The sequence below is a fragment of the Xyrauchen texanus genome, chromosome 30 (genome assembly GCF_025860055.1).
Source record: "Xyrauchen texanus isolate HMW12.3.18 chromosome 30, RBS_HiC_50CHRs, whole genome shotgun sequence".
Classification (NCBI taxonomy): Eukaryota; Metazoa; Chordata; class Actinopteri; order Cypriniformes; family Catostomidae; genus Xyrauchen; species Xyrauchen texanus.
The window spans coordinates 18019959-18047668 of NC_068305.1; the positions used below are offsets into that span (position 1 = coordinate 18019959).

Here is a 27710-nt window from a genome sequence, read left to right on the forward strand (position 1 = left end):
GCGATAAGAAAGAGGCTGATTTTCCAGGGGTGGTGGTGGAGGTGGTGCAAAAGCTTTTGATTTTATGAAGATTATATTTATTATTCGTCATAGATCTATAACTTACCTCAACAGAATTATTAATTCCTTTTCTAAATTCTCGGGATTCAGAGCTGATTTTGACCCTTTAATAAAAAGGTTTTCGAGTGATGTGGACAGGTGGGCTTCACTATTTAGGCCTATCCATGACAGGGAAGGTTAATGTAATAAAAATGAATTGTATTCCAAAATTCAACTACCTACTACAGTCTCTCCCCATTGATGTTCCCCACTTGTATTTTAAACAATTTGATAGTATAGCTAAATCCTTTATCTGGAATGGTAAACATCCTCGGATGCATTTTAATAAGTTACACAGGCCAATTGTGGGTTAGGACAAAGGTGGGTTAGGTCTCCCCAAGATTTTGTTGTACTATTATGCTTTTGGTCTCAGACATGTGGCGCATTGGACGCTTACACCTGAGATTATTGCATGAAAAAAGAATGCCTGTGGCAGAAATCTTTATTCACATGTCTAAATTCTGTCAGTCCAAGTCCAATCAAGTCACATGTTCGGTCTTCACTATGAGAATTTATTCATTTACTTTTATTCATTTAGCAGATGCTTTTACAAAATGATGAAGGACACAACAGAAGCGATTCATCTTAAGGAGACAGTAACATGAAAAGTCCTGCATTAAAAAGTTAGTCAATTGTCAATTGCATCAGAAAAATACTAGTCAAGACAGGGAATAGAGTGCAACAATAATGTATTATTATTATTATGAGTATATGGTCAAGTTCTCATGAAACAGTTGTGTATTTAGCTGTTTTTATGAAGACAGAGAGGGAGTCTGCTTCTCGGATGGAGTTCGGAAGGTTGTTCCACCACCGAGGAACAGTGAAGCCAAAAGTCTGTGAAAGGGATTTGGTACCTCTTTGTGTAGGTATAACAAGGTAATGCTGCTCATTTGCAGAACGCAGACTTCTGATGGGAAAGTCTCTGCATGAATGATAGGTAAGCTGGAGCAGCATCAAAGCCTTGAACTTAACAAGTGTAGCAACCGGGAGCCAGTGTAGAGAGATAAGGAAGGGTGTAACATGCACTCTCTTGGGTTTGTTGAAGACCAGAAGTGCTGCTGCATTCTGGATCATTTGCAGAAGCGTAATTGCACTTGCAAGAAGGCCGGATAAAGGAACATTACATTAATCCAGCCTAGATATGACAAGAGACTGAACAAGGAGTCGTGTGGCATATTCAGAGACAAAGGGTCTTATCTTACTGATGTTGTAGAGTGCAAATCTGCATGATCTGGCAGTTTTTGAGATGTGGTCAGTGAAATTGAGTTGGTTGTCGATGGTTAACCCTAAATATCTGAACGTTTTGGATGGTGTTATTGTAGATTTGTAGAGTTGGGAAGGTCATTCCACCAATGAGGTGCGGTGAAACCGAAAATCCGGGAAAGTGTTTTGGTGCCTCTTTGTGTCGGTAAAACACGGCTCTGCTCACTGGCTGACTGCAGGCTTGTGGTGGGAATGTAGTTCTGCAGAAATTATTTTAGGTATGCTGAAGCAGACCCATTGACTGTTCTGTATCCCAGCAGAGCCTTGAATTTAAAAAGTGCATCAACTGGCAGCCAGTGAAAAGAGACAAGGAGTGCACTCTCTTTGGGTCATTGATGACCAGACATGCTGCTGCATTATGGATCATTTGCAAGGGCGTAAAGACTCATGCAGGGAGGCCTGCAATGAGCTCATATTAGCAAGAAGTTTAAATGAAGAAAACCACAATACCAAAAAGGGAAATGCGTCGGCTAGTAAACAACATCCTGTGACAAAGCTGCTGCTGCTTAGAGCTAAAATACCAATCTAACTTCTTCTAAGCACTTTACACTTGTCATACTGTTAAATCTTTCCAAGAGAAAGTTACGTCTAGTTCAGGATTAGAAGTTTAAGAATAGATTAAGATGAGTTGGGAAAATTCTCTAAGTTTCTTTTTATAAAGCATGCATTAAAAAATGAATCTTATGAATTGATTTCAATATGACTTTCAATTACATTTAACATTTATGTTTCCCAAAAATAATTTACATATTTGGGATTGTTATTTCTTATTTTAAGGCTTCTTGATACCAATTAATATTATAGCATACATTTGTGTAAATCTGAACTCTTTCAGTTTCCTACAGAGACTCCAGTTACCAAGAATGTGGGTGTTAAAAAAAATTTGCTGTCTACAACTTTAATGTCTGACATCACATGCTCATCATATGTGTGTTATTCTCTAAGGCATTCTCATAGTTTGTGAATTAAGCACTGACAGAAGAAAAGAAGGGAGGGGTAGATTAAATAAACACAACCATTGCTGTATATTTATCTCTTTCAACTAATGTGGTTTCTCAGGGCATAAGCTGGGCCTCAAATGCAACTTTGATTGCATCTGAGCACAAGAAAGTTTGCTTATGATAAGTGAAAGAGAAATACTCATGATTCAGTTATAAAATTGCTACAGTTGGATTATATCTTATTGTATGCTGAGGCCACACAAGATGTAAGTATCAACTGAAGTGCTGATATTTTGCATTTGGTGTACGACAGATGTTGCTCTAACCATTTGGTGGTTCTCTTAACATTTTCTAGCTTTTTGTAGTTTAGACTTGGATTGAAAGATTGCTTTTTTTAAAGCCTCTTCAAAAACCTTTTTTTTTTGTTTTGCTTATATCCTTATTTTGTATTTCTTAATATATGTTTTTTGAATTTTTGAATTATGCATGTATTGAATGACCCTATCTAAATGGAAACACATTTTTTCAAAAATGTAATTACATCATAGTTAAAAATAAATATTAGCTTGAATGTGTCAAGCTATAACATGTTAAACCCCTAAAACCCAAATCTCTTTTTTTGGTCTGCTTATCTTTTGCATTAGTTCATCTTTTCATCTAATGGAAACATTTATCGGGCTGTAAGGGTATGCAAATACATGCATTTTGTAGAAATTTGCATTTGGCAGTGACTGCCTTAAAATAAATGTCATGCTATTTATACTAATGGAAATATTGCTGAACATGTTTTCTTTAATAGACTAAGCATACATCACCAATCTATGGTAAAATAAACATTGTATTTGGCTCATGGTAAATTAAAATGTTTTCTTCTATTATTTAGCATACAGTATGATGCTTCTGAATCTCTTGTGGACTAATTCAGAAATCAGAGTAGAGAATTGAGGAGACTGACATCTGTGACTACAGGTGGGAAGAAGAAATAGATTCGATTTTTTTATCAAATAAAAGACGATGAATGATGAATAAAACTTGACTTTTTTTTAAGGATGGGTTGTACTTGTAGTGACCAGAAACATTGCAAAGATTCTGCAAACTCTGGCACATCTCATGTAAGAATTGCTGTTTTTTGTGTTTAAATATTAATTTGTAATTATGTCAAACTTGATTCTGATGAGAGAATATTTTTGTACTGTTTTATGTTTTGTCTTGCTATAGCTCATGATGAATGCTGATTCTCTCTGTTTAACTGCAATACTCGGTTGAATATTACAACAACAAAAAAAATGTAATTCAATAAATAAATCTTTTTATTTCCAGTTATCAAGAGAGCACAAGAAGCAAAACAACAATCACGGTAATAAAAATAACAATTATAATAATAATGATTATAATAATAAACATACATTTTGATATGCATGCAGAGCTGAATAATTTTGGATGATTGTCAGTGTAGAACATGCCATGTGAGAGTGTTTCTTTGAACATAAAAAATTTGGTATCAAAAATATTTTTTGAACACTAACAGTAGGTTGATCACTTGTATTATGGCCATAATGGTGCTGTTAGGTCCATTTTGCCCATCTTGTGTTCATACAAACAAGAATAATAGCTTGCATGCAAATTGTCATATGCGATATTTGAACTGAGAAAAGTAGCAAATGTGTTATAGGTGTTTTTAATATAAATGTATTTTTTTATACCAAATGGCTTAATTTTCTTTTTTTAGATGAAGACATTGCTATTGCTCAATATGACTTCCAGCCTGCTAGTGACAGTGATCTTCAATTCAGAAAAGGAGACAGACTCAAGATTATTAAGGAGTGTGTAAACCTTGTTGATACTTTCTTGATATTTTAAGTACACAATGAAAACACGGGATCTCTCTGCACAGGGCGATCCATGCTGATCCATATTGTTCTCGTAGACTCATGCTCACACTTAATCCCCCGTTGTAGCAGGGGGACAGCCCTTTACTGTACATTGTTTTGAATAAAAGTGCCATTTAAAATAACACATTATAATAATAAAACAAATTGTGTAAAATTTAACTAAACAAAAGAGTAAATAGCCAAATTACCACTTAATGTACAGTATTTAGTTGTTTTATTACACATTCTGTCTCGTGGTTTTTTTTTTTTGTGTGTTTTTTTAGAACTAGGGAATGGTGGTTGGTGAAGTCTTTGGTCACAGGTCATGAGGGACAAATTCCAAGTGCATATGTGGCAAGAGCAGAAACATTGGAGGTGGAGAGGTAGGTTGTTGACGACTTACATTTGTTAAGTTATCATAACTCTACAGCTACGATCAAAGGATGCACTAGATATAAAATTTATATATATATGGCAATAATTAAGCAATATCCCGCAAGGAAGAATGCAGTAGTTCTGAATATGGCAACAACCTGGTCTCATAGTGATAATGTGACTCTATATAAATTTTTGCTAAACTTTCTAAACATGTCAGTTCAACAGCATGAGCGTGAGTGGGATATTGCTTTTATACTACAGCTCTTTAATGATACACTCAATAATTTGTTTTGTTTATGTTGTGCTGGTCATTATGGCAGTTATCTTGGACTTACACTGTAAGTGCACATTTAAAGTTAATATTGAGTAACTGACTTTTATTGATTATAGATATTTTTTTTCATGAGTTCGCCTGCCATATAATCTTCAGATAATGGATAAATGTATGTGGCTTGCTGTCCAGAAAAGAGGGGCTCGAGGATGAGTTTCGACTCGATTACTAATATAATAATTTTAATAAACATTTTTTTTTCCAGTTGGTTTTTCAAGAACATGACCCGTAGAGACACAGAGCGTCTACTTCTGGCCCCAGGAAATAAGCCTGGTTCATTTCTTGTGCGGGAAAGTGAAACAACCAAAGGTTAGATGCCAAGATATTTGATATTTCACTCACTCGAAGTTGTGCCGATGTAGTGACACTAGGAGTTGCCCTTGGGAGCCCGAGACACCTCTGATCTTTGAGAAAAGGCCAATGGGAATTGGCGAATGGAATTTGCATGCCACACCCCCTGACATACGTGTATAAAAGGAGCTGGAACTCATAAAATAATTTTCTTCGGAGCTGAGCAGTTGTGTTTCAGCGAGCTGAATTAATCCACTGATCCATTCACCTCTACAAAAGCTTTTGGATTTAAGGCGCATTAAAACGGCTTCTCCCCCTCTTGCACCGGCTGAGTGCAGAGAACGCCCCTTGGCGCTTCAGTATATTCTTCCTCTAAAAGAGTATATTTCCCTTTTAAAAGAGTGGCATGCACAGACAGCATCTTTTTAAAGATCTTTTTTTCTGGTTGCGATCAACCCTGGGAGCAATTTAGGGATTTCAATGAGAGCCGCTATCTCGGGCAGGCGATGTCCACCCTGGTGATCCAGGAGCGCCACCATTAGCTCAACTTGGTCCAGTCAAGGGAGGCTGACAAGGTGCGATTCCTTGATGCCTCCTGTGTAAGCGATTTCAACCATTTGGCTAAAAGCCCTCTCCACTAAATCACATCTTACTAGAGACAAGTCAGCAAATTAGATGTTCATTAGATTGAATGATTCACAGGCAGAAAGTATTTTTGATTGAATAGTTTTCTGAATGGCACAGGGACAGGTGTGATTTCTAAGGACACCTACTGTATTTTAGTGACATGTGTCAGGTAGTAGGGACATTTTATGTGTGCTATTCCAAAAAATATATATCACTTACAGCACCTTTCAATCACTTAAATTAATAGTTTGAATCATGTTCAAACTATGAAATAGCTCTCATTTACTAACCCTCATGCCATCCCAGATGTGTAAATGGATAATGGTCTGCACTTATATAGCACTTTTTTAACCTTAACAGTTTTCAAAGCACTTTACACTGTGATTCACTCATTCACACACACACACACACACACACACACACACACACACACACACACACACACACACACACACACACACACACACATGTTGTGTTTCCATGTTTTATGGGGACTTTCCATAGACATAATGGTTTTTATACTGTACAAACTTTATATTCTATCCCCTAAACCTAACCCTACCCCTAAACATAACCCTCACAGAAAACTTTCTGCATTTTTACATTTTCAAAAAACATAATTTAGTATGATTTATAAGCTGTTTTCCTCATGGGGACCGACAAAATGTCCCCACAAGGTCAAAAATTTCGGGTTTTACTATCCTTATGGGGACATTTGGTCCCCACAAAGTGATAAATACACGCACACACACACACACACACACACACACACACACACACACACACACACACACACACACACACACACACACACATGTTGTGTTTCCATGTTTTATGGGGACTTTCCATAGACATAATGGTTTTTATACTGTACAAACTTTATATTCTATCCCCTAAACCTAACCCTACCCCTAAACCTAACCCTCACAGAAAACTTTCTGCATTTTTACATTTTCAAAAAACATAATTTAGTATGATTTATAAGCTGTTTTCCTCATGGGGACCGACAAAATGTCCCCACAAGGTCAAAAATTTCGGGTTTTACTATCCTTATGGGGACATTTGGTCCCCACAAAGTGATAAATACACGCTCACACACACGCACACATACACACACACACACACACACCCCAATGATGGCAGAGCTGCTATGAAATGTGCTATTCTGCCATTGGGAGTAACTTGGGGTTCAGTGTCTTGCCCAATGATGTGAATCAGATGTGTATGATATTCTTTCTTCAGCTGAACACAAATACATAATTTCAGGAGAATATTTCAGCTCTGCAGGTCCTTACAATGCAGCTGAATGTGTACCATCATTTTGAAGCTCAAAAAGCACACAAGGCATCATAAATGTAATCTATATGATTCCAGTGGTTTAATCCATGTCTTCTGAAGTGATATGATAGGTGTGGGTGAGATCAATATTAAAGTTATTTTTACTATAAATTCTCCTCCCTACCTAGTAGGTGGAGATATGCGGATCACCAAAAACACAAGAAAAAGATGTGAAAATAAAAGCGGAGATTTATAGTAAATAAAAGGGCTTAAATATTGATCAGTTTCTCACCCACACTTATGATATAACTTCTTAAGACATGCATTTAACCACTAGAGTTGTATGGATTACTTTTATGCTGCCTTAATTTGCTTTTTTAGAGTTTTGATATTTTTGTACCCAATTACTTGCACTGTATGGTCCTACAAAGCTCAGATATTACTTTTAAAAAACAGCAACATTAGGGTGAGTAAATAATGCAACATTAGGGTGAGTAAATAATGGCATCATTTTAATATTTAGTTGAACTATTATTTTATATATATTTCTGAGCAGAAACTGACAGGTTTATTTAGTGACAGACAATTTAGTGATCAGTTTAGTCAATTAACAGACGTGTTTCTTAATATTCCTGTGCAGGTGCTTTCTCTCTGTCTATTAGAGATTCCACACCAGAGCAAGGTGATGTTGTCAAGCACTACAAGATCCGTGACCTTGATAACGGTGGTTTCTACATCTCTCCATCCACAACCTTTTCTTCTCTACAGGAACTAGTGAAGTTTTACTCCAGTAAGTACAACAGCCACTTGAATGATGTGACTTTAATAATAGTAAGTATAGTGGGATAATAATTGTTTTAAAACAATACAGTGTAATGCTCTCCAAATATAAAACTAAAGTGAACCGGATACACCTACTCATGTCAGAAAAAATTGTGTGTTAATTTAAAACCTCCTCTCTACAAAGCAGAAAACTACTTTTGTACACAAAAGCCTCCTCCCCCAGAAGCTGAAGTACAGTTATAATGCTAATTAACAGTCACCTTTTCGTCAGTAATACAAAATCAGGTTTGCTGTAGATTTATGTGTACTGAACATAAAATAAAAAAGAGGGAGATATATACGGTACTACACTAAAGGCCCCTTCTGCCTTATTCACAGTATCCTTTTTGTGGTTGTAGGTGTTGACAACCACTAGATAAACAGGTCCATTAACCACTAGATAAACAGGTCGGCTTCAGTCTCAGTTTGTATTCTGCATATTCACCTAATTTTGTTTAGTTTGCTGTGTCTTTTTATAGATGTGTTTACAAGTCACAAAAGTCACTCCTTATTTCCATATTGTACAATAGGCTTCTAGTTCTCCAAACAGACTTGTACTTACAAAATCTGTAAAAATATAATCATGTGGCTTTATTTCTGTGAAAATAAAAAAATGTATCAATCTAGATGCCGGTTTTGTTTGTTCCCTTTACAAAAAGCTTCACTTGATGCTGAGCTTTGCGAACAATCCTAGTTGTGACTGAGCTGTGAACACGTCAATGAACATTGATCGGAATTTATAGCCTCGGCTGATGTAATCATTAGATGTACCTGTGGCCAGGCTATAAATGGATGCGTCACCAGGTGTCGTCAGATCCTCTTTTTTCAGAGCGATTCTGTGTGTATGTGTTTTACAACCCTGTCAAAACTTTCTTTCCTCTGCTAGGAGTTAGAATTTGTTAGGCAGTGTGCAGTGAACCTTTTCTCCTTTTCTCTTCTTTCTAAAAAAATTATATATATATTTTTAAAAGAGAGAATGACAGAAAGTTGGGGAAAACGATGCATGTTCCCCTGTTCTAGCTATATAGCCGAAGAGGACACCCATCAGTTTTGCTCTGTTTGTTTGGGGGAAGAGCAAGCTGCTCTCGCGTTGCAGCAGGGCGGGTGCGAGCACGGCGATTTGCTTTCTGGCAAAGTGCTTCGCGCTTGCCTTGCTTGCGGTAGTCAGCATCCATGCTTAGTTCGTGGGGCTCTCGCATGGATTTGGCTGAGGAGCACAAGACGGTTCTGTCCCTTTCTCTCGCTCTCTCCCCAAATCCAGCTGGTCCTTCACATGACCTCGAAGCGTGTTCCAATGCCTCTTCGGTTCATGAGGGGGACAGCGATTCTCTTACCGCCTCCGAGCTTTCTGTCCGCGATAAAAAATCAGCGGAGGAATTGCTCGATGTGGTTACTCGTGCGGTTGCCAGACTCCACTTGGACTGGCAACGCCAAAAAGAGACTCCCAAACCCTCCAAGTTAGGGGATAGATTTTTATCTAGCAATCTGGGGAAGGGAATGCCTCATCAGTCTCTTCCCTTCTTTGATAACCTCCATGAAGAGCTTTCTCGCTCATGGAGGAACCCCTATTCTTCCCGTGTTCACGTACCCTCTACGTCATTATATTCGACTATCGTGGGTGCTGAGGCACTGGGATATTCAGTGATGCCGCCGGTCGAAGAGACGCTTGCAGGCTATCTCTCGCCGGGCTCGGCATCATCACTCACAAAGCCCTATCTCACCTCAATGCCTTTTAGGACAACCTCCACTTTAGTGGGAAGGGCTTATCAAGCAGCAGGTCAGGCTGGTGCTGCTCTGCACGCTATGGCTTTATTACAGGCATACCAGGCTGACCTGCTGGACGACCTGAGTGTGGGTGCTGCGCTCGACGAGCAAGCCTTCTCTGAGCTTCGCCGAGCCACAGATCTTTCTCTCCGCACGACCAATCAAACATCCCATGCTATTGGCCGGTCTATGTCTGCTTTGGTCACCGCGGAGAGGCACCTTTGGCTCAACCTTTTGGGCATCAAGGACAAGGACATAGTTTTCCTCCTTGATGCCCCAGTTTCGCCCACTGGCCTAGTCGGAGACGCCATGACCACGGTTATCTCCAGGTTCCAGGAGGCGAAAAGCCATAAGGAAGCCTTTGGCAGTTCCTCCCTCGCCGCACTCAGGGGGTGGGTCCTTCGGCCCCCCAGACCCGCCTCGGTCCTATTAGAAGGGAGGCTCAAAAGCAAAGCGTGGAGAGTCGTGCTCCTCCTCCCAGGGATTGGGGACAGTCTCGTCGCCCTCGGCAGCCCCCGAAGCAAGACCTCAGGACCATAATTTCTAAAAAGAGAAAACCCTGATGGTCTTGCGCCTAGATTTAGGGGGTAGCTCCCCTCGGGACGGGGTGCGTGCTTCACTTCACCCCTCCTGGTACCCCCTCGAAGCCTCTCCATTCCTGCCACCTCTTGGTGTTTCGGGTGGCAGAGGCTCCCATCAAAGGTTGGGTGTTTTCGCTGTTCTCTGCATTTATTCAGGATGCAAAACACTCAACAACCCCTCAACAGGAAGTGTTAAAATCTAATACCCATCTCAGAGATCCTGACAGCGTAGAAACTTCTGCCAGATATATACTTTTTCTGTGGGTCTTAAGAACAGTAGGAAAGGGCGTCAGGATTTAATTCACTGCCGCCTTCCGTGTTTCAATGGTGTGGTTCTCACTACCGTAAACCAGATTTCTTTTTTATGTCTACTGTGAAAAGCAAATCTCCTGGTTAAATGGGCCATGGAATGTGTTCCCCTTCCAGAAAGAGAGTTAGGTTATTACACTAAGTACTTCCTGGTTCCCATGGAGGGTGAGGGGTGGCGTCTGGCTTAGATCTTAAAGCTTGAACTGCCCAGTCTGGGTGTGCAAGTCTTAGATGCTGCCTATCAAGACAATCGTGTCTCAAGCCCTACGTCTCATTTGGCTGGTCACCATCGATCTCATGATGCACTTCTTTACTTCATTTAGAAGTTCTGCCACAACACAGGAAGTTGGCTAGAGTTCGGCAGCAAGGGTCTTGCTTCTTACTGATAGTACCGTGCTGGCCGAACAGGGTTTGGTTCTCGGAGATAATTTCTTTCCTCAACGGCTCACCTTGGGCGATTCCGAACAGGAAGGATCTTCTATCTCAGGCACAGGGGACAATATTTCATCCCTGCCCCGAATTGTGGAATCTTTCATGCTTGGCCCCTAAGGGTACCAACTGAGGGACACAGGGCTTTCTCCTGAGGTTATCAAGACCATTTTAAATGCGGGCTTCTTCTACTTGGAACAAGTTTGGGTGAGATCATATAGGCAGAAGAGGACCTCTTCGCATCTATGAACAGCGCAATGTCTCCTCTACTTCTCCCTGAGTCACCCAGCCCCCTTGGGTCTGGACGTTAAGACACATACATGACCCAGAATGCATCTGTATGCGTTTCTGCTGCCGGGAGTCTTGGCCAATGTTCACCAGCAAGGGTCTTGCCTCCTACTAATGGCGCTGCGCTGGCCGAACAGGATATGGTTCTCGGAGTTAATATCTCTCCTCGATGGTTCGCCTTGGGCGATTCCGAACAGGGAGGACCTTCTTTCTCAGGCTCAGGGGACATATTCATCCCCGGCCCGAATTGTGAAACCTTTCATGCTTGGCCAACTGAGGTTCACAGGGCTTTCTCCTGAGGTTATCGAGACCATTTCAAGTGCTAGGGCTCCCTCAACCTAGAACTGATCTGGGTAGATTTTACAGGGCAGAAGAGGACCTATTCGCCTCTGTTGATAGCGCAATGCCTCCTGTACTTCTCCCCGAGTCACCCAGTCCCCCCTCCTACTCCGGGCTCTTACACCCTTGAGTCGATATCTCAAGCTCATGTCTGAGACCTCTCGCGTTCTTGTGAGCACACTTCACAACCGTAGGGGCCCGGACAGCCCCAGTGCGGCAGCTTGGGTATTGCAACCCAAAGTGCTTAGCAAAGCGCAGCATCAAGGGAACGTCTCAGGTTACGTATGTAACCCTTGTTCCCTGAAAAAAGCGGAACGAGATGCTGCGCTGTTTTGCCGCACTGGGATGCCCCAGGACTGCTCTTCAAAAAGAAGTATCTGACGACACCAGGGAGGCTGCAACATATGGCGATTCTACCAACTTGGAGGAATACACAGCATCAGTGACCAGCTACATCAGCAAGTGCATTGATGATGTCACTTTCTCCAAGACCATCACAACATGCTCCAACCAGAAGCCGTGGATGACTGCGGAGGTGCGCACGCTGCTGAGGTCCCGAGACTCCGCCTTCAGAGCAGGCGATAAGGCAGCCCTAAGAACAGCTAGGGCCAAACTGTCACAGGCAATCAGAGAGGCAAAGCGCGCACACGCCCAGAGAATCCACAGTCACTTCCAGGACAGCGGTGACACGCGGCACATGTGGCAGGGCATCCAGGCCATCACCAACTACAGGACAACATCAGTTGCCTGTGACAAAGATGCCTCCCTTCCAGATGCGCTGAACGACTTATACGCTCGGTTTGAAGTGCAAAACGATGTGATGGCGAGGAAGTCCACCCCTCCTCCCAACGACCAGGTGCTCTGTCTTACCACGGTGTGGAAAACTGTGAGGAAAACACAGATGTGAGGAAAACTCTACGTAGAGTCAACCCACGGAAGGCTGCTGGACCAGACAACATTCCTGGCAGAGTGCTCAGAGGATGTGCATACCAGCTAGCAGATGTTCTTACCGACATCTTCAACATCTCTCTGAGCAGCGCCGTTGTTCCAACGTGCTTCAAGGCCACCACCATCATCCCCATGCCAAAGAAGTCTTCAGTGTCCTGCCTCAACGACTACCATCCCGTCGCACTTACACCCATCATCATGAAGTGCTTCGAGAGGCTCGTCATGAGGCAGATTAAGACCCAGCTGCCCCCCTCACTAGACCCACTGCAGTTTGCGTATCGTTCAAACCATTCAACGGACGATGCCATCACCACAACCCTCCATCTGGCCCTCACCCACCTAGACAATAAGGACTCATACGTTCTAATGCTGTTCATAGATTTCAGCTCAGCATTCAACACAATCATTCCCCAGCACCTGATTGGAAAGCTGAACCTGCTGGGCCTGGACACCTCCCTCTGCAACTGGATCCTGGACTTCCTGACTGGGAGACCTCAGTCAGTCCGGATCGGGAACAGCATCTCCACCACCACCACACTGAGCACTGGGGCCCCCAGGGCTGTGTGCTCAGTCCACTGCTGTTCACTCTGCTGACTCACGACTGTGCGGCAATGCACAGCTCGAATCACATCATCAAGTTCGCCGATGACACGACCGTGGTGGGTCTCATCAGCAAGAACAACGAGTCAGCATACAGAGAGGAGGTGCAGCGGCTGACGAACTGGTGTAGAGCCAACAACCTGTCCCTGAATGTCGACAAAACAAAAGAGATGGTTGTTGACTTTAGGAGAGCACAAGGTGAACACACTCCGCTGAACATCGACGGCTCCTCTGTGGAGATCGTCAAGAGCACCAAATTCCTTGGTGTTCACCTGGCGGAGAACCTCACCTGGTCCCTCAACACCGGCTCTATCACCAAGAAAGCCCAGCAGCGTCTCTACTTTCTTCGAAGTCTGAGGAAAGCACATCTCCCAACCCCCATCCTCACTACATTCTATAGAGGGACTATTGAGAGCATCCTGAGCAGCTGCATCACTGCCTGGTTTGGGACTTGCACCGTTTCGGACCGCAAAGCCCTGCAGAGGATAGTGAGGACAGCTGAGAAGATCATTGGGGTCTCTCTTCCCTCCATCAAAGACATTTCCAAAAAACACTGTATCCGCAAAGCAACCAGCATTGTGGACGACCCCACACACCCCTCACACAAACTCTTTATCCTCCCGTCTGGCAAGAGGTACCGAAGCATTCGGGCCCTCACGGCCAGACTGTGTAACAGCTTCTTCCCCCAAGCCATCAGACTCCTCAATACTCAGAGACTGGTTTGACACACACATGTCCTGAGTTGCACTTTAATTACTGTCACTTTATAACTGTCTGCTACCTCAATAACTGCTATGTGCATAGAACATTATCTCATAGTATGTTATGTTTACATTTTTAGAAACTGTCATCTTTTTGCACTACTGAGTACTGGTCGGCGCTGCACTGTCTATTGTCCTGTTCATTGTCAGTAATTTGTTGTACTGTCCTGTACTTTTTGCACATGTTTGCACGTGCACTTTATATAGGTATATATAGGTAGTTTATATAGGTATTTTATTTCGTTGTGTAGTCTCATGTGGTCCTATGTTGGTCCTTTGTTGTTTTTATGTAGCACCATGGTCCTGGAGGAACGTTGTCTCGTTTTGCTGTGTACTGTACTAACTGTATATGGTTGAAACGACAATAAAAACCACTTGACTTGACTTGACCTGGTGACGCATCCATTTATAGCCTGGCCACAGGTGCATCTAATGATTACATCAGCCGAGGCTATAAATTCCGGTCAATGTTCATTGACGTGTTACACACATATTCACAACTCGGTCACAACTAGGATTGTTCCCAAAGCGCTTAGAAAAGCGCAGCATCTCGTTCCGCTTTTTTCAGGGAACAAGGGTTACATACGTAACCCGAGACGTTTCTTTCACATAGTACACATTCTTTCATTCAAAAACAGCTAGACGCAGCACGGTGGTATAAAATGCAGGGGTCTTGAGATGCATTTTTTTTAATTCTTTAATTACTTTTAACTTGACACCTCTGCTGAAAAACAATCTTAAACCAGCCTTAGTTGGTTCGTTGGTCTTAGCTTGTTTAAAATGATTTAAGCAGTTCAAGATGTTGTTCAGCTGATTTAGCCAGTCGACCAGCTGGTTTCCCAGTCTGACAAACCGAAATGTACCCAAAACCCCTTTAAATTTCACCAGGCTAGGAGAACCAGATAAAGCCAGCAAAATTTATTTGGCTGGTTTAAGCATTTATTTATTTTTTATTGAATTTTCTTTTTTAATCAAAGACAATGCCCTTTACTCTACTCTTAACATTCTTACTGTCTCCCCAAACTTCTTTAATGTGCATAGGGACAGCAGATGGTCTGTGCCAGAGGCTTGGAAGTCCCTGTAATACTGCTGCCCCTCAGAGACCCTGGGCTCAAGATGAGTGGGAGATACCCAGGGAGACTCTGAAAATGGTGAAAAAACTTGGCGCTGGCCAGTTTGGAGAAGTGTGGATGGGTAAGAAAAGTTCTATTTTTTATTTTTTATTTTTAATCTAAAATTGAAAATTATTATGTTTTAGCATTACACAAAAATCATTTTGCTCTCCTCACTTAAAGGGAATAGTTAAAAAAAATGAAAGTCCCAAATTGAAAATTCTCTCATCATTTACTCACCCTCGTGCTATCCCAGATGTGTGTTACTTTCTTTCTCCTGCAAGAACACAAATTAAGATTTTTAGAAGAAAATCTCAGCTCTGAAGGTCCATTGTTTAGTTTTGTTTTGTGTAAATTAATAGAAAAGTGAATGGTGAACAAAACTTGAAAGCTACAAAAAGCACATAAAGGAAGCATAAAAGTAATCCACACGACCCCAGTGTCTTCTAAAGCGTTTTGGATGCTAAATACTAGGATGTACACTTCCTAGTGATGCATATACAGAATGCTTAATGGTGCTAGGAAGTGTAATCAAGCTTAAAATTATGATCACCAAGGAGACAGTTTATGTCATGATTTAAATTGATTTTTTTTTAATATATTTTGGTGTGTTCTCATCCAAAATCAATTGGTTGTATGAATTACTTTTATGCTGCCCTTATGTGCTTTTTGGAGCTTCAAAGTTTTGATCATCATTCACTTGCATTGTATGGAAACACAGAGCTGAGATATACCTCTATACTCAGAAGAAGAAAGTCATACACATCTGGGATGGAATGAGGGTGAGTAAATGATGACATAATTAGATTTTTAGGTGAACTTGCCACTTATTAATCTACTGTCCCTTCTATAGTTGCAAACTGGTCCTTAATATAGTATGATGAAAGGCGTGTGCCCATGTGTCATGTGGCTTTACATCTTATTGTCATATTGCAGCCACACAAATGCTAAATTAATTACACCACAAATGGCTTTGACTTTGACCTCCAAGATAAACATTAATGAGAGGATACAAACACTTCTGACCTAATTTCTCTTACCGTATGTACCTGCAAACTTCTCCAAACATTTTTTTAATCATAACATAATTTTGTAATACCTTAAGTCACAATGCATAATATCTGATTAAGAATTATTGATTCTGAGACTCTTTCTCAGGAATCTTACAATGAGGCTAAAAGTACATCTGTAGTAACTTTGTGTTCATTGAGCCGCGGTGGTCCAAGAATGTGTGCAATGAACTTTTTTTAAAAAAGCCTTAGCTCACACCTATGCATGTGCCTGTGGCTCTTGTTCGAAGGATTCTATAAAAACAGCCAGAAAGTGGCCGTTAAGTCTTTGAAGGAAGGCACAATGGAGCCAGAGGCTTTCCTACAGGAGGCTAATCTGATGAAGCAACTCCAGCATGTGAGACTGGTGAAATTGCATGCTGTGGTCACCAAGGAGCCCATTCTCATTGTCACAGAATTCATGGCAAATGGTGAGTATTACTAAAAAATATACACAGGTCAGCCACAACATTAAAAACCACCTGTCTAATTTGTGTAGGTTCCCCTTGTGCCGCTGAAACAGTGCCAACCCAAATCTCAGAATAGCATTCAGAGATTATATTCTTCTCACCACAATTGTACAGTTATTACAGGTTATCTGAGTTACCGTAGACTTTGTCAGTTCAAACCAGTCTGGTCATTCTCTGTTGACCTCTCTTATCAACAAGGTGTTTCCGTCCGCAGAATTGCCGATCACTGGATTTTTTTTGTTTATGGCACAATTCTGAGTAAATTCTAGAGACTATTGTGTGTGAAAATCCCAGAAGATCAGCAATTACAGAAATACTCAAAGCAGCCGTCTAATCCATGAGATTATCTAATCAGCCAATCATGTGGCAGCAGTGCAGTCTATAAAACCATGCAGATACGGGTCAGGAGCTTCAGTTAATGTTCACATCAACCATCAGAATCGGGAAAAATGTGATCTCAGTGATTTGGACCGTAACATGATTGTTGGTGCCAGATGGGCCGGTTTGAGTATTTCTGTAACTGCTGATCTCCTGGGATTTTCACGCACATCAGTCTCTGGAATTTCCTCCGAATGTTGCCAAAAACAAAAATCAACCAGTGAGCGGCATTTCTGCAAATGGAACGCCTTGTTGATGAAAGAGGTCAAAGGAAATTTGTACATATTTGTCTGCATTAATGGTGCCATCACAGATGTGCGAGTTACCCATGCCATGGTCACTGACACACCCCTGGCCCATACAGACACTGGCTTTTGGACCTGATGCTGATAACAGCTTGGATGGTCCATTTCCTCTTTGGCCCGGAGAACACGACGGCTGTGTTTTTCAAACACTATTTGAAATGTGGACTCATCGGACCAAAAAATTAGACTGAGCTCAGAGATGTCAGCGACACTTCGGGGCAGTGTTGATGTATGGCTTCTGCTTTGCACAGTAAAGTCTTAACTTGCATCTGGGGATGCAGCCTTGAATGGTGTTGTATAACAAAGGATTACTAAAGTTATCCCAAACCCATGTTCACGATATCCATTACAGATTAATGTTTTTTAAAACAGTGACATCTGAGGTATCAGAGATCATGCCCATTCAGAAGTGGTTTTCGTCTTGCCCTTTACACACTGAGATTTGACCAGATTCCTTGAATCTTTTAACTATATTGTGCACTGTAGAGAGTGAAATGCCCAAACTCCTTCCAATTTGTCTTTGGGGAACATTGTTCTTAAAGTGCTGGATTATTTGTTGAAGCATCTGTTGACAAATTGACAAGATCCTTGCTCTTGAAGGACTAGGTTGTTTTTGGAGGCTCCTAATATACTATGACATGATTGCCTCACCTGCCTCACATGCCACATTTCACAGTTACTGTTATTAGTCTTAATTTGCCCCTGTCTAAACGTTTTTGGAGCGTGTTGCAATCATCTGATTTGAAATTACTGTACATTTTGAAAACAAAAAACAAAAAAAATTCTCAAGAAACAATATCATATAATGTGTAGTTGTGGTGCTTTCAATATAGCAAAAGGTGATTATTATTTACAAATCACTCCTTTTTTTTTATAAGCATTTTTTATACTGTCCCAACTATTTTGGAATTGGGGTTGTATTTTTGCTGGAAAACAAGACAAAAATACGAATTAAGAGAATGATTATTATTTATTTATTTTATTTAATTTATTTATTTATATTTTGCAGTGTATCCATGTTGTACATTGTTTATTTTTTATTTTTAAGGAAGCTTGGTAGACTTTTTAAAGACAGAGGATGGACATCAATTAAGACTTCCCAAGCTGATTGATATGACTGCTCAAGTAAGTATAATTTAAACATCTTCATGGATATAGACCAATTATGATTTTTCTTGATTGTCTTCATTGCTTGTCAAAAAATTATTAATATTTTGATGGCAATGCATATTTGAAAGCAGCAGTTCATTATTGTTTTTCAGGAACAGGATACATTTTCACACATTGCATGGAAACCTGCATATTAATTACTGGGGTTAATTCAGACTGACCTTAATTTATGCATAGTGTACATGAATTTTAGCGGACTATATTAAGAACTGTTGTCTCACACCAGGCACTCACAGGGACATGTAGAGGAAACAGTCTTTGTTTTTTTTTAAGCTTGCTTCAATTAACAACTTCCACAAAATTAGATTATTATCTTCTGAGCTGGAATTTACATCATATTTGTTTGTTTTTTTTTTATCTCGTGAACCCCCAACCAAGCCTAACTGCATTCTCGCTCTCTTCAAGAAAGCAACTTCCTGTTAGAGTCTACTTTGTAGATGATTCCGGCAACTGTTTTTCATAATCTGCATTTCAAATGTTTGAAAGGGGTGACTTATGGCTATTGGATGAGACAATCTGAACAAGCTCTGATGCAAATCTTTGGGATTTTTTTATTGTAAACACTGACTATCAAATCTATTTAATTATTATGAGATTGTGTTCTGGTACAGAATAAAAACAAAAATAAAAACCTTGAAATATTCTGTTTGCTTGAGCATTCAGACCCTGCTGTTTTGTTATTTGAGAGGCTAAGCCACATTGAAATACATTTTGAATTAATTTGAATATCACAGATTCACTAAAACATTGATTTCATGATTGGCTGTTTTTTAAAGAAGCAACTAGTTTTAGCAAATTATTTTTCACAGTAAATAGTGTTATCTAGACCAATAACTATACACTCTCCACTCTGTAAAACAGATTGCAGAGGGCATGGCTTACATAGAAAGGAAAAACTACATTCATAGAGACCTGCGTGCCGCTAATATTCTAGTCTCCGAGACTCTGCACTGCAAAATAGCAGACTTCGGACTTGCCAGGATCATAGAATCTGAATACATTGCACAAGAAGGTATATATATTAATTTTTCCACTGCCGCAGATTAATTGGCACAGTACGTGTTGACATTTGGTTTAGTATATAAAGTATGTACTAACATATCTGACATTTAAGAGTGGGTGCAAGTTACTGATAAGCAAAAATCAGGCAGACGCTATGTGTACTCTATGAAGTTTTAACATTCACCACTTTATTGTAGAATCTGCTTTTCCTGTGGTTTTATTCATAGCCATTTCAGTTGATACCATCAGCCATGCAAAGCATTTTCCACCTCCATATTTACAAAGTAGTTCTTCATGCACCTATCTCTGTTCAACACCACACTTTGAAAAGTTTATCTCTTTTTCTCCCTTTTACCTCCTGTCGCCGTGTCTTTTCAACCATCAGGTGCAAAATTCCCTATTAAGTGGACAGCCCCTGAGGCTATTAACTTTGGTACTTTCACCATTAAGTCAGATGTGTGGTCTTTTGGAATTCTTCTGACAGAGATTGTCACATATGGCAGAGTACCTTATCCAGGTAATACATTTCTCTCTCTCTGCTGCTACAGTATCAATTTGGTATGTTATTGGTTGTCTTTGTGTGTATGTCCGGCTTTTGCGCCACTCAGAAATGAATTGAGAATGGCTTTTAAATTCCAATTCAGTTGTTGAATTGAGGTAGCAAACAGGATGTACAGTAGTTCAAATGGGAAATTAAGGAAGTAGAATTCAAATATAATGCAACTCAAATTAATTATTTTAAGTGCTGTTTAAGTGTTTATTACATTTATTTTTTACATTTTCTGAAAGCAATTCCTCTTCCTATTGTTCCAATTCAATTCATTTTCAAATTCAAACTCAAATTCAGCATGGAGTAGAGTGTGGCCAATTTAATTTGGATTTTAAATCGTAAATCAAAAGGGCCACCAATTCTTAATTTTTTCCTAAGCCTGATGTGTCTGTAAAGTTTATGCTCAAAAGTAAAACAGTGGTAACATGGTTAAATCTTTCAAAAAATTTTTTTTATCTTTCAAAACTCTAAACATTTAACAACGTGGCTGTACTCTCCTCACTGGTGTTACTGTAGGCATGACGAATCCAGAAGTGATCCGTAATCTTGACAGTAACTATAGGATGCCATGTCCTGATGGCTGCCCAGGGGAGCTCTACGACATCATGCTAAAGTGCTGGAATGAAAGGCCAGAGGACAGACCCACCTTTGACCACCTACAGGACATACTTAATGACTACTTCATTGCCACTGAGGGCCAGTACGAGATGCACCCATAGCCCTTGCATCCCAACTGTTATGTGCAATGAAGGAATATAGATTCATAGATAGATTGAATGTTGAGAGGACAAATATACAAATGGAATGTATATGAAATGGAAGGAACAGGACCAAAAGATATATTATGTGGAATGTACACATCATTGTATATAAGTAAATATGTATTTGATTACTTTTCACTGCTTCTGTTCTCATGGTTTAATGTATCTATTATGTTTTAACTACTATTATTATCCAAAATGTTCTGGAAATATATTCAGAATACATGTTATTTTTGTTTGTTTAAAAAAAACACAAAAAGAAACACTTGAAAAAACACTTGAAAGAGGGTGTATTTCTTAATTGAGATTTTAAAATGGTGCTGTTTAGCTTTGGGGCGAATCTTTCCCTTTACTTAGTGTAAAGATCTGGTACTGGTTGCTCAGATGAATGTGAGGAACACATGCATTCATACAAGACCCATCCCTGCTTTAAACTCACCCCTGGGGATTTTATATGTTTAGAGATAACTGTGAGAGGATGCAACCTACACCCAAGAGCTTCTCCTTTGGTTTCCTGCCTGCCAGTCCGCAGTGGAAACAGTAAGCATTGAGTCAGCATTCCTCACAATAAGTACTCTATGACTAAGTTTGCATCCACATTAATTGAAAATCATAGGTGTCCAGTTCAGCAAATGCTTTCAGAAAGGTTTACCTGGAAAATACATGCTGAGACCTAAGTTACAGTGATGCTCTGAAGATACAGGACATTGGACTTCCCTACTGTATTTAGTGCAGGGTTTAAATGGACAGTTCACACAAAAATAAAACGTCTCGTTTACTGTCATAACCTCCATTACCTGATGGAGGGAATGAGATGTTGTGTCGATGTAGTGACACTAGGGGTCTCTCTTGAGCCTCGGTTACCTCTTATCTTTGAGAAAAGGCCAATGAGAATTGGCAAACAGAATTTGCATGCCCCTCCCACGGACATACAGGTATAAAAGGAGGGAAGCATGTGTCTGTTCAGACAGGTTTTGAGCTGAGGAGCTGAGAGTAAGGTCCCGGCCATTTCAGCGGCTTAGTATAGTGTTGTGGCAAGGACACAACGTCTCGTTCCCTCCATCAGGTAATGGAGGTTATGACAGTAAACAAGACATTCCCCTTCTGTCACTCACTCGACGTTGTGTCGATGTAGTGACACTTGGGATCCCTATCTAAAAACGGCACAACACTGAACGTGTTATGTGGACTGCTGATGCTGATTCAGGTACAAGCAAGCTCCTACGTGCAAAAATAGCAGGTGCATCAGACTGCACATAACCTTCCCCAATGCTCCAAGAGACGTCATATAGTTCCCCCACATCCCTGAGGTAAGGAAGCGACGTAACTAGCCTGGGAACTAGCCCCGACAGGGGGACCGTACCGCGGAAAATACATCACAGGAGATATTGGAATAGTCAGAACCTGTGGAGCACCTATTCCAGCGTAGGCAAGTTGGTGCCTGCGGTCGGTCTGGCTGTGAACTTCCTCTGTTTAGTTTGGAGCCAAAGGGCTAGGGAGGAAGGACACCCAGGGTCCGTGACTTGTGGACTCGACTGGGGGAGCAGAGCGCACATCTTTAACTCAGGGGAGGGGAAAGGCATGATCCACAGGATCAGGACTACCCAAGTGCAGATCTCTTAGCGCCTTGGCCTGGTGGACTTGCAGGAGGACCATGGCATGCAGGACGGAGGCGGCCTGAACAGCGGCACTGTAGGTCTTGGTCGCCAGAGATGACTTCAACCTACATGCCTTGGAGGGGATTGACCGTCGATCCTGCCAGGTGGCGCCGTTTTGTGGGCACAGATGCACCGCAACAGTCTTATCCACCTGAGGGAGTTCCATGTACCCGTGGACCACCCTGCCGTCAAGGGTAATGATAGCGGACGAGCAAGGAAGTCGGACTGGCCATATACCCATGGGTAGAAGGCGCGACGTGGTTGGAGTGGCTTTCCCCTGGAAGAAGGAAAGCGGCGACCACAACGTTGCAATGGTCATGTTCTCAAATTGAGAACATGAACCTTCCACAAACGCTGCCTCAGTGTGTTCTCTGCCCAGACACGTGAGGCAGTGCCCGTGGTTGTCTGAGGCGGAGAAGTAACGACCACATCCAGGAATAACACAAGGAAGGAAGGGCATCTTCAAAAAGATGCGTCTTTAAAAAGACGTTAAACATCCAAGTGTCTTGGTCTTTTAGATAAATATGGTCTTTTAGTGAATATACTCTTTTTTTAGGTGGCTGTCGAAGCAACCAGTGGCGTAATCTGCACTGGGGTGCAGAGAAGAGAAAAGCCACTGAATTGCGGCGTATCTCCAACAGCATGTGCTCTTGCAGAGGTGAGTGGAACAGCAGTTTTATTCAGTTCGCTGAAACACAACCGCTCGGCTCAGATGAAAAAATCTTTCTGAACAGATGCACACTTCCCTCAATTTATACCTGTATGTCCAGGGGAGGGGCATGCAAATTCTCATTGGCCTCTTCTCAAAGATAAGAGGTAACCGAGGCTCTCAAGAGAGACCCCTAGTGTCACTACATTGACACAATGTCGAGCGAGTGACAGAAAGGGAACTTATGTTCACCATTTTCCACCCTCATTCACCCTCATGTTGTTCCAAACCTGTATGCTTTTCTTTTTTCTAAGGAACACAAAAGGAGATGTTTGGCAGAATGTTAGCCTCAGTCACCATAAAGTTTTATTGTTTGGAAAAAAAGATGATATTGAAAGGTGACTAAGGCTGTCATTCTGCCTAACATGTCCAATTTGATTATGAATGGCATGAGGGTGAATAAATGATGACAGGATTTTCATTTTGGGCTGAATTATCCCTTTAATTGGGACTATTAGACTATTATAAGTTGTATTCTTTGTTGTGTATAGGACAACAAAATTCTTCCAACATTGACTGAATGATGAATTTATCACAGGCAGATAAGCTAAATGGCTCATCAGTTACGATAAGACTTTGTTGACTGTGACTCAAGCAGTTAAGGGGTAGCAGTGAAAATGTAACATTATCTTATCTGGAGAGCATTTTGCTGTCATATCTATGAGTCACTTTATCCAAATTTTTATTGCAATATTAAATAGATGCATCAATGTATTTATAGATGCGCCTTTACGTTTGTGAGGAAATGTACGTGAGTGTATGAGTGTTTACATGCTCTGTGTGTTTGCCAGCTCTATGAGCATTAGTGTGATTTACATACTCAAGACCAATTATTCTAATGCATCACTAGAAATTGCTTATCTGCAAAAATGTCAATCCATTACACAGATTACAGTGGAATGTTTCTCTGAAATAAATTCAGTGAGCAATTCTTTGATTTAAATGTGCATGTGACTTTGTGCCATCAGCGTACAAAATCTCTTTACAGATGTGTGTGACTTTCTATCTTCTGCAGAACACAAAAAAAGATGTTTTAAAGAATATCTCAGCTCTGTTGGTCCATAAAATGCAAGTGAATGGTAAACAGAACTTTGAAGCTCAAAAAAGCACATAAAGGCAGCATAAAATTAATCCATACAACTCCAGTGGATAAATCCCCGTCTTCCAAAGTGATGGAAAAGGTGTGGGTCAATATTTAAGTCCTTTTAACTATAAGTCTCCACTTTCTTCTTCTTTTTTGGTTTTTGGTTATTCGTTTTCTTCATGCATATCGCTACCGGCTGGTCAAAGGTGTAGATATATAGTAAAAATGGACTTAAATATTGATCTGTTTCTCACCCACACCTATTATATGAAATCACTTCTGAAGACATGGATTTAACAACTGGAGTCATATGGATTACTTTTATGCTGCCTTTATAAGCTTCAAAGCTTTGGTCCCTGTTGTCGTGCATTTTATAAACCTACTGAGCTTAGATATTCTTCTAAAAATAATTTGTGTTTTTTTAGAAGAAAGAAATTCAAGCATCTGGAATGGCATGAGTGTGAATAAATGATGAGAACATTTAATTTTGGGGTGAACTATTTCTTTAAGATTCCATTTGCTCACATCACTTCCTGCCAGAGGCAAACTTTCTGATATTTGATCTGATTTCCAGCTCAGCATAAAAAGGCAAAGGTTTGCTTTGAGGCAATTGTAAAGATGGAAATATATGACTCAGCACATCAGCAGTTTAAACAATTTGAGCATGGAGTGATAATTACATTAACAGCACAGCTTTAACAGGACCATTTGCCTAAATCGTTTCATTCAAGTTCAATTCAATGTATTTTATCTTTAGTCCATGCACATAAATATTCCAATATCCACCAGGGGGTAGTCAAGTACAATTAAGCAGTGACATTCTGTTAAGAGTGCCAGAATTTGCCAATGAAATTCAGCCTGTCAATTCATATAGACTTCCACTGATTTCATTGCAGGCTAATTATTTTTTTGTATCCCCTAAACCTGTGAAAGGTGGCACACAAACATAATCCAATGCATGCTGAAACATGACACACACACAATTCATCCTGTACTGATGCAAGCAGGAACTTTGTTGAACTTGATTCGACAGAGGCCGAAGCAGAGAAGCTGGTCTTCACAGGTGCGACATCTCACATCTTCCATCTGTTTATTTTGGATGAGACGTGGTTCTCCCAGCCAGTAGCAGCAGTGGAACACATCACCGGAAATGCATAAAAACGGTCAAAGATGTCCATCTAGAGCATGTTTACATACCAACAATTAAAAATAGCGCAGATGGGTGCAAAAACATGCTCAGGACACTTTAATACTTAAAACATCAAGATGCAGAATGGAGGTCTCCTTTTAGTTGTTATATATATATATATATATATATATATATATATATATATATATATATATATATATATATATATATATATATATATTTAAAGCACAGCAAAATGCTTGATAACAGTCAAAGTAGTCTGCAATTGCATGATTATGTAGAAAAGAAAAATATTACAGATGGGCACAAGGTGTCATGTGTAAGTCCCTTTGGTGTAGAGGAATAGTAGGCCTTTTTTTATTCCCTCCTCTTCACCATTCTGACTGAGAACCTTTTGGTGTAGAGGATTTATAGGCCTGGCTATGTTGTTCCCTCCTCTTCACCTTTCTGACTGAGCACCATGGGGTGCCGAAGGGTGCGATGATCTAAAAGTAGGCATTGATGACTAGCTATAGAGGCAGTCATGTGCTGATGTATTCATCTGTGTAACGTCACATAGTAGGGAAAGTCCAAATTAAATGTTTTAGCATAATGGTTTAAATAAGTGAATTTTTATATTAATGAGGAAGTTTTGAGCTCTAAAATTGCAGTATTTTTTTTAAAGTACAGTGAACTCTCATGTCAAAAGATCAAGGAAATGTTATTCTACTTGTCATAACCCCTATAAGATTTTCAAATAGTTTTGTATTATTTTCTCCCAATGTATAAATACTGTATAACATTCAGGATTTTTAATGTATTTGTTAATTTGATAGTCTATTGATCAAAAATGAAAATTATACAAAGAAAAGAAACATCTACTAATATATCGTAATGCATTTTCGCAATTTAGATGTGCATTGCAGAAAGTCCAGGCCATTAAGAACAACAGAACAGAGAGATTTTTCTTTGAAAATCTCAGACATGTATGAATGAAGGCAAATGAATGGGGACTGTAGTATAGACAGAGCGGCAGCTATTTGTATATCATATAAGGGGAGATCAAGCACTTGTAAGACTAATTTCTTTAAATATATTCATAGAACATGAAATGATAAATTAATTTGGTAGACAGACAACATCAAGAGAGTCAATGTTAGAGCACACAGTGCATTTGCTCTCTGTCCTTGAGTTGACTTTACTGTGCTCAATTTCAGTTACGTCCCCCAGATGGAAGACCAAAATATTCTCCTCACAATCCCTCCATCCTCCCTTCTTTACTCAGGAAAGTGTGTGTTATGAATACAAAGCAGTAAGGAAAAAAGACAGATACAATCAGATTCATTGCCCCAGATCCAGGGTGAAATTCTCTTGTTTCCTTAAAACTTTAGTAAACTGGCCAAACTCTCACTTTATACAAAGGTACCTTATATAAAAAATAATGTCTTATTTTCCCAGATTCCATATCATGAAAATCCTAAAATTAGGGATGGGGATCTTTTAATCTGGGATCTTTCTCACTGAATGTTCTATTTCATTATGAAATACATACTGAAAAAGTATAGTTCAGTTTCAGATTTTTAATTCAATCAAATGAGACTTTGGTTTAACAGACATTATACAGAGCAAAATTGACTTAAATCTACAGAGCAATAATGCATGTCCCTGGAACTGAAACTGTATCTACATCAGAGCAGTGGAAGTGGATGATTTATGTCAATATTGGCTTACATATTCATGTTTCTATGACCTTGAATACTGTCCTTTATGACTATGAAATTGACAATGGTTTTCTTCTGCATCTTGTAGAAACAATTAAAAACCTCTACAGAGCATGTTGCTGCAAAAATCAATAGCTGTGCATGCTTATTCTTTGACTTTTACTAAACAAATAAGACTGAAGCTTTACTTTCATGGTAAGAATTTACTTGTTTCATTGTTTGCCTTCTTCATGCAAACGTGTTATACTTGTTGTTATTATCATCTATAGTTCAAAGTATAAAATCCATCCCATCCCATCCCCAAATAAAATCGACCTTTAGACACAACAAAGATCAATCACAAGTATCTCATGGATCAGAAACATTTTGTAGTGCATGGTGAAAAACAGGTGTTTAGAACAGGTGGTTTTCACTAATATTTGGTGTTTTTGGGAGAAAATAAAATCAATTGAGCCTTTTACCCCACAGAGCCTTTTGCCCTGTTGTACCATATATAGCTTTGATAATTAAGTTACACGTCAGTTACATGAATCAAGTTACAATTAAGTTAAGTTTGATTGTTGTAGGGTAAAAAGTGTTTGTCCCAAATGCTGTGGTAGAAATCATCCATTCACATCGAGTCCCATGTTCCACCGATTAGGCCTTTAAAATTCCATCTTCCATCTGTCCACCCTTTGAAACCAATCAAACAA

The 27710-nt window shown here is 40.1% G+C and overlaps 1 protein-coding gene across 1 annotated transcript; it reads left to right on the forward strand.

The window, feature by feature from the left end:
* The first annotated feature begins 2422 nt into the window (after nt 1-2422).
* LOC127624039 (tyrosine-protein kinase Blk-like) lies at nt 2423-20807 on the forward strand. The gene is made up of 14 exons (XM_052098650.1): nt 2423-2569; nt 3187-3272; nt 3352-3415; nt 3624-3660; nt 4033-4126; nt 4459-4557; nt 5089-5192; nt 7720-7869; nt 14962-15114; nt 16333-16512; nt 18283-18359; nt 19266-19416; nt 19792-19923; nt 20473-20807. The coding sequence occupies exons 3-14, from the start codon at nt 3353-3355 to the stop codon at nt 20673-20675; spliced, it is 1443 nt and encodes a 480-aa protein (XP_051954610.1). The 5' UTR covers nt 2423-2569; nt 3187-3272; nt 3352; the 3' UTR covers nt 20676-20807.
* Nucleotides 20808-27710: the final 6903 nt, after the last annotated feature.